General features: G+C 43.5%; 2 protein-coding genes across 2 annotated transcripts; both read right to left on the bottom strand.

Moving 5' to 3' along the window:
• Window positions 1–1,077: 1,077 nt before the first annotated feature.
• On the bottom strand, window positions 1,078–5,418 carry LOC127315463 (uncharacterized). The gene is made up of 8 exons (XM_071823743.1): window positions 4,988–5,418; window positions 3,949–4,225; window positions 3,465–3,723; window positions 3,080–3,375; window positions 2,791–3,000; window positions 2,270–2,362; window positions 2,054–2,161; window positions 1,078–1,715 (listed from the first exon to the last, which is right to left on the bottom strand). The coding sequence occupies exons 2-8, from the start codon at window positions 4,216–4,218 to the stop codon at window positions 1,296–1,298; spliced, it is 1,656 nt and encodes a 551-aa protein (XP_071679844.1). The 5' UTR covers window positions 4,219–4,225; window positions 4,988–5,418; the 3' UTR covers window positions 1,078–1,295.
• Window positions 5,419–7,100: 1,682 nt separating this feature from the next.
• LOC127315461 (uncharacterized) lies at window positions 7,101–10,648 on the bottom strand. Its single transcript, XM_071824222.1, has 4 exons — window positions 8,758–10,648; window positions 8,122–8,710; window positions 7,952–8,039; window positions 7,101–7,850 (listed from the first exon to the last, which is right to left on the bottom strand). Exons 1-4 carry the CDS (start codon window positions 10,646–10,648, stop codon window positions 7,101–7,103), a joined length of 3,318 nt encoding a protein of 1,105 aa, XP_071680323.1.
• Window positions 10,649–11,750: the final 1,102 nt, after the last annotated feature.

Genomic DNA, 11,750 nt, shown 5'->3' with positions numbered 1-11,750 from the left:
CTTCTTCGCAATATGCTTTGAACTCCTTGGATGTGAAATTCCTGCCATTGTCTGTGACGATGCTGTGAGGGACTCCAAATCGAAAGACGATACTCTTGACAAACTTGACTGCAGATGCTCCATCTGGTGAATTTATCGGCTTCGCTTCTATCCACTTTGTGAACTTATCGACAACTACGAGCATATACTTGTATCCTCCTAGCCAAGCCTTGTGCAATTTTCCCACCATATCAAGACCCCATTGAGCAAAAGGTCATGACAGCGGTATTGGCATCAACTCTGCTGCCGGAGAATGAGGTTTCGCGGCAAACCTTTGGCACGCGTCACAAGTGCGAACTATGTCCTTTGCATCCTCGATTGCTGTCAACCAATAAAATACTGCTCTAAAAACCTTGGCTGCTATAGCCCGACTGCTTGCATGATGTCCGCACACTCCTTCGTGTACATCCTTCAGAATTAGCCTTCCTTCCTCGGGTGTGACACATCTTTGTAGTACTCCCGAAATACTTCGTTTGTATAGCTCTCTTTTGACCACAGTAAAGGCTTCAGAACGCCTAATAACTTGCCTTGCTTCAACTGGATCCACTACAAGGGATCTGATATACTGTGACGAGCTCAAAACGTCATGCAATAGCAATAAACGTCACAGAAGACCCCTCCATGACGTAGATTGAGCGTCACGAGCATCGTCACGGAATCCCCGTCACAGATTACTCCCTAGTGACGCGGCGCGCCAGAAAACGTCACGGAGTATGGATGATGTCATGTGTGATGTCAGCACCTAGGAGAACATCACACCGTCACGGATTAGCGTCACGGATGTGAATGACATCATGTGATGTCATTTCATTAATTTAGAAAACAATCCTAGTGTTTATTTTCGAATTTTTAATTTTAATTTTTATTTTTCCAAAAAAACTATTTATTTCACGTTCCCAATTATTTTAGCAAGAAATAATATTTATTTCCAACTTTTTGTAGGTATTATTTTCTATAAATAATTTTGCATGCAATATTAATGTATTTTTATTTAATTGTTAAAGTATTGCTTTCAATAATTTCTAAATTTAATAAAACTAGACTCTGAACCAAAATTCATGTTGAATACATATGACAACATACACTTATTTGCCACGGAAATCATAGTACATATCAAACTGACAACCACATATCATCTCACAGAAATAAATAAGTTGCACTATAATTTTGACATGAGTAAAGACAAATAAACTAAGTTAATGCTAGAATAGCACCACCATCTGATCATGGCTTTCATGCACCATCACGTATGGTGTCTAGTTTTGAGTTGCATGTTTCCGTAAGAGGAAGCTAATAAGGCTGTCTTGCTCCGCTTGCTTCTTTTCATATGCTTTATTTTTCTCTTCTTGGATCTTCTTCATAGCCACCAATTCTTCTTGTTGCTGCCTTTGCATCTCTCCAAGTGCAGCTTCTTGCGTTTTACCTCTCTCGTTTAACTGTTGTTGGTACATCGCATTTGCCTCTATTGCTTCTATCTTCTGTTGTTCAACTTTCTCTTCTAACTCTCGGACGCGTTCTTCAGAAGCTGATGTCCTAGACCTCCCAGATCTTGATTGGTACCCCATGGTAGAAAGGAAGGTGCTTGAGGAGCTATGCTCCTTCAGAACTTCAGCCACAATATGTGTACCAGACACCGGGTGCTCAAGCGCTTCACTCCTTTTGTTTTCCATATCAGTCTATGAAGAAAGCATCATTGCTCCGGTTAGATAAAAGTGATACATTCAATTAACTTATAAAATCAGAGAATGAGCCATAAGCGTGTACAAAATATATAATTGCGAAGCAAAAAAACCAACAACAGCAACAAGTCATCAAGTAGCAAGTAGCACATAAACAAACAAGATAAAGACAAATGACAAAGAAGTATCCAGCGATATAGCAAACAGCCAAGAAAGACAACGGCACAACAAATAGCAAACGACATAGCAAGCAGCCAAAGCACCATATCAAACAACTATAAATACAGCCGACAACAAGTGTTATTCAACTAAACAGAAATAGAGAGAAATCTCACATAAGCTTCAAGCGCAGCTGTGCTCATGCATCCCGTCTTTCTATTGGTATGGGTCTCTTTGAAAAACTCAATGGGACTAGGATCCTCATTGTTGTACTTGTCTTTTTTCTACAAGATGTAGGAATTTATATAATTAGTATTCAAATATGAAAGTCGCCAAAATGTGCAGTAGCCAACCATTGATAATACAGTGCAGAAAATGGGCAATATACTTACAAGTTGGTGGAAATGAGAAGGATAAGACCTAGAGCCTGTAGTTTGGTGATGCTTAACACCTTCTCGGTTCTCCTTATTCTTGGCACAAATTTTCTATATGAAGCAAATGAATATTAGTATTGTAAGTACAAACAAATATATGTTAAAACAATAAACATTTTATCGCTACAAGATGAAGAAGGTAGATGTACGTGCTGGATTGTACATTAAAGGATGAAGAAAGTAGATATACATGCTGGATTGCAAGTACAAGAAAGGATGAAGAACGTGGATATACATGCTAGATTACAAGTACAAGACAGCTTGTTAGATTGTTGGTCTTGCCAAAACCTGAATGTGAATTAACATGTTAAACATACTTAGGGAGTTGTGAGAAGATCGTATCATGTTACCTACAAGGATCAGGAAATGGTACAGCTAGGCCTTATGCAGATGCTAAGGTGTGGATGAAGCTACATTCCAGAAAAGAATCCAAACAATGAAATTGCAATTTAGTAGCATCTTCTGCAGTTCGTACAAACCTTGTTTCTTTCATCTGACCATTTATTCACAAGAGTTTCCCAATTATGTTGACTAACTTTGGGTGGCTTACGAGATAGCGCTTCTTCATGGGTACGACCATTAAAATAATCCCTCTTCAAGATATATCGCTGTTGCCGAACACCCTTCTGGAGTATCTTTGTGCATACACCTTTGGACACCTCATCTTTTGGATCCATTTCAAAGTTTTTCTAAAATCAATGAAAGATAGTAAATACATAACAAAGCATGTGAAACTGGGAATGAAAATAACGAAGTAAAATGTCTCACCGCAACATGACCAATAGCTTTAGGAATATGATGGGCTAGGTCTTCTTTGCTATAATCATTCCAATGTGTAGCAACATGCATGATGTTACTGCGGACGTGTACACCACATTGAGAAGCAAGCTTGGCTGCTTGGACAGGGTCAAGAGGCCTCACTCTGCCAGCTGAGAAATCAATCTTCATCTTCATCCCTCCGTTTCTTTTTGCATAATCATCTAAACCCTGCCCCATGGTTGGTCTACGTTTGACTCTCATTGAGGTTTTTGGATTAGTTGGACCATTAGAGCATACTAAAGCATCTACATAACAAGATATCAAAATAAGAGGAAATATATTATTTCAAGTGGAAACTAGAAAGCATAGTGTTAAGAGATGACGATGCATATACCTTGGCCCAGTAGTGTATCACTGTTATCAATTTGGCGCAAGGTGTTTGTCATGTCTTGAGAATGTTGCATCTCTGTATCGGCCTGGGGTGAGTTACTATCTTTCGAAGTTCGGTGAGCTGATGTGTCGTCATTAGGTAAGGTATGGTCAGTCTGGTTAAGTCTAGATGCCGATGCTCTTGTTGTTCTTGTGGTAGTAGGTACTGTGGTTTTGGACCGGGCACGCTTTCTTCCTTGTGGCTTTGTCGAAGGTTGATTTTCCTGATTCAAACAAGTTGGGAAAAAAAGGAAGTGAAAAAAAAGGCAGTGAATCGACATTGACTCATACATGGTCTTAATAGTTGTGCACTTAAGGTCATATGTACTGCCAATTTGAATGACAAGCATGCCAACAATATATTTATAGGAGTAAAACTTAAATCTAAAACTATTTGACCACTATGTACATATATGCACTTTTACTAATCAAGTTCCCTCCAAAAATACCTTTTCCTTTGACATATGTACAGTTGGCTCATGCTCCTCTTCTTCTCCAGAAACCTCATCGCCATCATCAGCCTCCTCATCATCATTTGGCTCATATTCGGAGCCACTACCACCGTCATCACCTTTGTGCCTCTGTTTGTCTTTTGTATTCTGGCCATATAGCAATTGACTAGCTATGTTCCGTATGTTTGCAAGAGGCCCTGCCTCCTCAGCCTTGCGCCTCGCAATCCTTGCCAACCTGTTTTTCTCATACTCTGGAGTTGCGGGCATGATTTCACTACCTTGGCGAAGAAGGATATCATGAAAGATTAAAAGCAAAATATGCTAACATATAATGGTAAGATTCAGAAAAACAATGACCATATGCAGTGGCGGACCTTGGGCCAAATTCCTGGAGGGGCAAATGGGCTGGGGGGGCGAAAAATAGAGGCCCAAACTGATTTTAGTGAACAAAAAGGCCAAATACATGTAAAAAATAGTCTGTTTCTTCATGGGCTGGGGGGGGCGATGGCCCATTTCGCCCTCACTAAGGTCCGCCAGTGACCATATGCATATAGTAAGTTATTTGACAAAGGCCTCATATATAAGCATACAGATATACAGTAAGTTATTTGACAAAGGCCTCATGTACATGTCTACCTGACCCTCCTAGCAGTATCATGACTCACTTTAATTATCTCTCTAATAAGGAAAAACATGTAAACAGAGCATCACCTTAAAAGTATTTAGTTTCAGGACTGATTGTAGTGGTTTCAGCCCACAGATTTATATGACAGGATGCTTGCCTCTGTGTAGATTTGAAAAAAAATAAAATAAACCAAACTACTAAAAATACAGAGAGCTTGCCACTGCAGGTTAAGCTTTTGTCAACACAGGAAATTAATCTAATTAGATATATAGGAATCAGAACACAAGCTGCAAGCGGAGAGGACAAAGTAACACCCCACTCAGTCTGAAACAATGATGGTGGCAAGAGCAACCAATACGCAAAGTACCTGCAGTTTTCACTAGAACGAAAGTTTGTAGAAGAGGATGGTACCTTGCGGAGGGCGGCGGAGTTCGCGCGGGTGCGGGCGGCGGCGTAATCCCGGGAGCGGGCGGAGGCGTTCGCGCGAGTGCAGGCGGTGGCGTTCTAGCAGGTGCAGGCGTTCTCGTGGGTGCGGACGGAGCAGCACTCGTCGGAGAGAACAGGGAAGGGGCGCACAGGAAGACGCTGGAGGTGAGCCCGACGGCTCTGATCCCGTCGGCGAGGAGGGCAGCGGCGTTCGAGCGGGCTGGGGCGCGGAGGAGAAGGTCGCTGGCGAGGCCAGCGGTCGATCCGATAGATGAGGAGGGCGCCGCCGTTGGACCTTGCAGGGAATCGGGGGACGCCTTTGATTTCCTGCTCCTCTTTCCCCGTTTTCGCCACAGCGGAGGGAACTGGGCGCTACCTCCGCGCACGATTAGATTGGAGAAGTTTCAACTGACCGATAGAGGTGGACATTAGATATAAAAATCAGCTGAAAAAAGAGAAGTGGAGGGAACGGGTATTTTGGGTGGAGGGAAAATTGATCTTTTGGTAAAGAAAATTGGAGGGAGTGCATTCTTTTCGGTGGAGGGAATTTTTTTTCTTGATATACACTTAATTTTTGTTTATTGTGCAAAATAACTCATACCTTTGTGACTTAGGGCATCTCCAACGGGGCGACGCAAATGGATGCTGAGCGACCGGTCGCATCCGCCATGCCGAAAAATGTGTCTGGTACCACCTCCAGCGGGGCGACGCAAAGTGACCGGACCGTCCGCGGCGACGCCAACCTAGCCCAAATATGCGCCTCGGATGCGTCTCCCTGTTCGCGTCCGCTCGCGTCTAGCGGACGTTTCGTCGGGCAACCCTAGCAGCGACAATGCGTCGATGCATCTTCTCAAGCGCGCCAGTGACTAGCGCCGACGCGTTGCTTCGGCAATCTGCACATGTTAATGGCGATGCCTCGCCTGCCGAGTGGCCGCCGCCCACCTCCGCCAACCCAGTAATGGTGACGCCACGCGTCCCGCAGCCGTCGCCTGGCTCCGGCCTATATAAAGAGGGCGCGCACTCTTCTTCCTCATCCACTCCTCCAAACAAACCCTAGCCGCCACAAGCTCCACCGTAGCGCACGCGGCCTAGCTCTTCCTGCGACGTAGCCAGGCCTGCGAGGAAATCCATGGCGGGTCCTAGTGGCCGGCGAGGCGGTCGAGGCCACGGGCCTGGGCGCCCCCGGGGCCGGGGCAAGGGCCGTCGTGTCGCCACGTTTCCCGTGGCAGCGGGCACGAGGCCGCATCGTCTTCGGAGGTCGCCATCAATGACACCCGACTTCATATCCCACACCCATCCTTAGAAGGGCACCGCTTACATCCTACCATCGTCCACACCTGCCTGGCCCCGCTTGCACCCAAACACACCGATAGCCACAGCTCGCCGCCGCAACGCCATGTGCAAGAAGAGGAACGGCCATGAGGCCGGATCATCGCAGGCGGCGAAGGAGGAGAAACCGCGGACGAGGGTCCCCCTTCTTTCCTCCGTCGCTCGGATATTCTACAAGAACTGGATGTCGTGCGAGGGGTGGACCGAAGTGCACCTGCCGGGCAGTTGGCGCCTCAGCAAGGTGCGGGTGCCCATCCCGCCGGTGCCACATTCCAGCCGAAGTGGGACGTAGAGATCCAGCGCAGGCGCGCCATTCTCCATTCTCCTGTCGGATATCTGCCGCGATCTCGACTTCGCCGTCAACTCCCCCTGGTGGGATAACTTACCACCACCGGTACGTGTTGCTCGACAAGCGGCGGAAGGCTACATAGCCTCCGACGCGAGACGACTCCAACAACTTCATCGCCAGCGTCTTTCACGTGATCTAGATGGCACAGCAGGAGGGCAGGCAAATCGAGCTGCCGGAGGAGCTGACCGAGGATCGACAAGGCTAGCCATCTTCATGTCAGCTGCAGTTCATTGAGCTTCTTAATTGTTGCATAGGACTACATGAGCACAAAAAAAAAATCATTTCCCCATTTTTGAGTGTCAAAATTTTCAATTGAGTTTTGTACCTTTACTTCAGTACAGCTCAAAGATACAAATAGCCATTACAAAAATCATCAAGCCAGAAATAACTTAATGAAAGACACAAACATCAGGAAACATGCTAATCTTCATCATCACTTGAATGCTCACTTGCGTTCTCACTGTCATCATCCTGTTCATCCTCGTCAGTGGAACTATCTTCATCATTGTTCTCGGCATTCTTCTCCATCTCAGCAACAATTTTAGGATCTACAGGCGTGCCTTCTTCATCATCACGGCTAAAAGTTTGAAACAGCGGATCAACATTGTTCATAGTAAAACCGGCCGCTGCCATATCTTCTTGGTATGCATCTACAGCATTGAGATCACCTGTCTCTGATTCAGGAACATCATACAAGTGTCTATGACTGAAAGTCTGCACCACCTTCCAGTCTTTTCCAAGAGCTGTGTCCTCCATGTAAAACACTTGGTCCGCTTGACGAGCCAATATGAAGGGATCATTCTTGTACCGAAGAGCCTTATGATTCAGACTTTTGAAGTACCCATCATCCCTCAACCCGGTCATCTTGCTGTTTGTAATATCATACCAATCACAACGAAACAAAATGACTGACCTATCTCCATGCTTGTTTTTCGGGTACATCAACTCAATAATTTCCTTAAGAACACCATAGTACACAATCTCTGTACCATTATCATCTGCCTTTACCATGATGCCTGAATTTTGAGTTCTTCTATGCTTCTCACGTTCCAAAGTGTGATACCGAACACCATTCACGTTGCAGGCAGAGTACACTCGAAAACGATTGTCTGGGCCACACGATAGTGAGTACAAATCCTCTGAAACGTTTTGCTCTCCTATATTATGAATCTGTCAAAATATGAGCACACATCAATACATGGTAAGGTTAATGACATCATTACTACAAGATGGATATAGCTCACCCACACACACACACAAAAAGAGCTTACATGTTTCACAAACCATGCAGGGAATTCCTTCTTTACTGTCTGTTCAATGTTAGTCACACCTTTAATTTGTAATTCTTCTCGGTAAACTCTGCAACAAAAGACGCAAAATGAACACATCGACATACATTGTTCATATAAGTACTGTGCATAATAATGACAAGGATACTCACTCCATGTACTTCTCTACTTCACGACAATTATCAAGCACATACCAAACCATTTGGTCGTACTCACTATCATAAAAGTTGAGCTTTGACGCCCCAAAACCTTTTGCAGCAGTACACAAAACTGTCAATTCATCAGAAGAAGCAACCCTCTTCCCATCCTTGTTCCTATCTTCTTTGTTAAATCTTGTCTCAATATTTATCAGATATCTAGAGCAGTAGGACAAGCACTCATCCACGACATATGCCTCTGCAATTGACCCTTCTGGCTTTGCTCTGTTACGAACAGTTCCCTTTAGGTACCCAAGCCTTCTTTCTATTGGATACATCCACCCATAATGCACTGGTCCCCTTAAAATTGCCTCTTCGGGTAGGTGAACAGCTAAATGAACCATGACATCAAAGAAGGCGGGTGGAAAAATCCTCTCGAGCTTGCAAAGAATTACAGGAATATCCTCCTTCATCCGGTGAAGCACATCAACTCTAAGAGTTTTTGAGCACAACTGCCTGAAAAAATTACCTAGTTCTGCAATGGCCTCATATATGTCCTCTCTCACAAGCCCTCTTAGTGCAACCGGCATGACTTGCTGCAAGCCTGCAACAGTATGTGGCAGTCATGGGTCTTCAACCCATGCACTTTACATGCTTCAAGATCCACACATCTTGCTAGATTAGCAGCATACCCATCTGGGAATTTCAAATTCGCTAAAAACTCGCAAAATCTTTTCTTGTTTTCTTTGGTAAGATTATACTCTGCTTTTTTCTTCACCTTTCCACCCTTTCCATCAGGTTTTAGGTGAAGGTCTTTCCTGATTCCTATATTCTCCAAATCTATCCTTGCATTTACGGTATCCTTATTCTTTCCCTCAATCTCCAGCAGAGTCCCAAGTATATTGTCACAGATGTTCTTCTCAACATGCATTACATCAATGTTGTATGCTAATTTCAGGTTTGACCAGTATGGAAGATCATATAGGCTCACCTTCTGACTCCAGTTTGGTTGATCTTTCTCAGTGCGCTTTCTCTTCTTATTTCCTGAATACTTACCTGGTTTGAAATCCTTAACTTTCTCTAACTTCTCCAACACTTCGGCTTTCGTGAACTTCCGAGGTTTCTCCCTTTTCTCAACTTGCCCATTGAAATCCTTGCTTCTCCTGAAACGGTGATTAGTAGGCAGAAATCTGCGATGCCCGACATAACCAATCTTGTTTTTCAGAGGCTCGTAGCAAGGGTTCTCATCACAATGCACACATGCATAATAACCACGTGTGCTACGCCCTGATAGAGTGGCCAGTCCAGGGTAATCATGAATCGACCACAAGAATGCAGCACGCAAAGTAAATGAATCATTGGTCATTGCATCGTACGTCTCCACACCGTTTCCCCAAAGCTTCATCATATCTGCAATCAGCGGCTGCATAAACACATGGAACTCCTTTCCAGGTGCTTTTTTCCCGGGAATAAGCAAATACATCATGAAATTGGATTGGTCCATGCACATCCACGGCGGGAAGTTGTACGGGATGACAAAAACTGGCCACATGCTATATGAACTACTCATGTTTCCAAAGGGGTTGAATCCATCGGTGGCAATACCAAGCCTAATGTTACGAGCATCTTTAGCAAACCGACCATACTCACTGTCAAAGTGCTTCCATGCTTCACCATCAGCCGGGTGTCTCATAACACCTTGTTCGACAACCCTCTTCTCCTTGTGCCACCTAGCATCTGCCGAGAGTTCTTTTGACGCGAAAAATCTTTGAAGCCTAGGGATTATAGGAAAGTACCTAAGAACCTTGTGGGGTACCTTTTTCCTTCCCTCTGTGTCTCTCCATCTTGATGTCCCGCACTCAGGACAATGGGTCATGTTGGCATAGTTTCCCCAAAACAATGCACAATCAAACCTGCATACATGAATAGTCTCATAACCAAGCCCAACTTCATGGAGAACACTCTTAGCTGCTGCATATGACTTCGGTATATCGGCATGTTGAAACGCCGCGCTGATCACCTCAAGCATTAGATTGAATGCTCTGTTTGTAATCCGGCCGTATGACTTGACATGGAGAAGCTTAATAATGAATGATAGTCGTGTGAAATTGCTGCATCCTTCGTAAAGTTCTTTCTTGGCTTCCTCAATTAGCTTGGAATAGAGGTTTGGCTGACCCTCACCTTGCCTTCCAGACCTAGCCAGATCATCTACCATATACGAAACATCACCTCGATTGTCTTCATCAAAGTCATCTCCCTCGTCATCAGATGTGTATGCAACGTCCTCCATCTTATCCCCTTCATCATCACTCAATGATTCACCATGAAAGATCCATCTTGTATATGTGTTGGACATACCAGCGCACTGTATGTGCTCCTCAACAAGTGACTGGCTCTGGTGATGCAGATTCTTGCAGTCCCGACATGGGCATAGTATGTCTTGATTTTCTCTGAAATTTTCACGAACAACAGCCATAAAATCCTCAACACCTTTCAAGTACTCTGTTGTGAAACGAGTTCCTTGTATCCAGCTTCGATCCATTCTACTACAACAAATTAATTTACATGTGAGCAAAATATGCTTACCCCATAAACTAGCATGCATATGACATCTGAAATATATTTACTTCTCATAAACAATACAATATTCCTCGTATTTCCCACATTAAAAAGCTGAAAACTAAAGACCATGATCACAATATGGTGTACAGATTTTATATCGAGAACAGTACACGTAAGATGAATAAAATAGAGGTTAACTAGTAACATAAAATATGCTGAGGATTGACAGTTTTAACTGATTTACTTTGACTAATTTTCAGTATGGTCTGGACATTGCACACTGTATTCTGCTGTTGTTATGTTTGAATTTGAGGAAACTGTTCTTCACTAATTACGTGGGAGTGGTCTTTCTGATACGTTACATGTACTGTTATCAAAGAGGCACTACATTCGGCTTCCAGTGACATTGATTTCATTTGAACATGCAAGTTTTTGCAGTAGGAATTAAGTGTAGGTAAGGTATTGTGATGGCGCGCCATTTTCTGCAAATGTCAAAGATGAGTTTCAGGTTAGCAAAACCTTCTGCAAATTACTTCTTAGTTCCTGCTTTATACAGTTCAATTGTTTAGCAGATCCTGGGTAACCCTTTGTGATCCATGCAGGACGGCAACAATTCCTTGCTCATAGGCGTGTTTCTAGGAAGCAGTCATGACTGAACTTTTATCAAAGGGGTATTGTTCCTACATAATAGGTTTGACAGTGGATATCTATGTTTGATAGAAGAAGGTTTGAATCTGAACTGTACATGAGTCACAAGATTTCTTTCGGTTCTCATGTTAACAGATCGGTCATACTGATCACACCTGCTATTGGTCCTACCCCTAAGAGAAATTATGAAATAGGTTATTAGCTTCACAATAATTAAGGCTTAGATAGCACTAGGTGAGTTTTTCTTCATCTTTTAGATTCATATCACTTCTCTGTGAATTCATCGAAGGTTGTTTTCTCCTGAATGGATATCTTTATGTTGTATTTAAAATCTCAAGTCACTTTATATAATATATGCATTTTGGGATACAGTGATAAACTGATAGTCCATGCCCATATTATTTCAGTCTCAGATTTGATCTTTACTCTGTCAT

The sequence above is a fragment of the Lolium perenne genome, chromosome 7 (assembly GCF_019359855.2).
Source record: "Lolium perenne isolate Kyuss_39 chromosome 7, Kyuss_2.0, whole genome shotgun sequence".
Classification (NCBI taxonomy): domain Eukaryota; kingdom Viridiplantae; phylum Streptophyta; class Magnoliopsida; order Poales; family Poaceae; genus Lolium; species Lolium perenne.
This window is presented reverse-complemented; position numbering and strand designations above follow the sequence as displayed.

What these genes read in the sequence shown, in the direction of transcription:
- LOC127315461 (XM_071824222.1), bottom strand. Translation starts at nt 10,648, where the DNA reads ATGGATCGAAGCTGGATACAAGGAACTCGTTTCACAACAGAGTACTTG. An exon ending in ATGTGTGGATCTTGAAGCAT is followed by an intron (nt 8,711 to 8,757) that starts GTAAAGTGCATG and finishes ATACTGTTGCAG; the next exon opens with GCTTGCAGCAAGTCATGCCG. An exon ending in CTGCATGGTTTGTGAAACAT is followed by an intron (nt 7,851 to 7,951) that starts GTAAGCTCTTTT and finishes ATATTTTGACAG; the next exon opens with ATTCATAATATAGGAGAGCA.
- LOC127315463 (XM_071823743.1), bottom strand. Translation starts at nt 4,218, where the DNA reads ATGCCCGCAACTCCAGAGTATGAGAAAAACAGGTTGGCAAGGATTGCG. An exon ending in TGATACACTACTGGGCCAAG is followed by an intron (nt 3,376 to 3,464) that starts GTATATGCATCG and finishes CTTGTTATGTAG; the next exon opens with ATGCTTTAGTATGCTCTAAT. An exon ending in CTTCTCATTTCCACCAACTT is followed by an intron (nt 2,162 to 2,269) that starts GTAAGTATATTG and finishes TACATCTTGTAG; the next exon opens with AAAAAAGACAAGTACAACAA.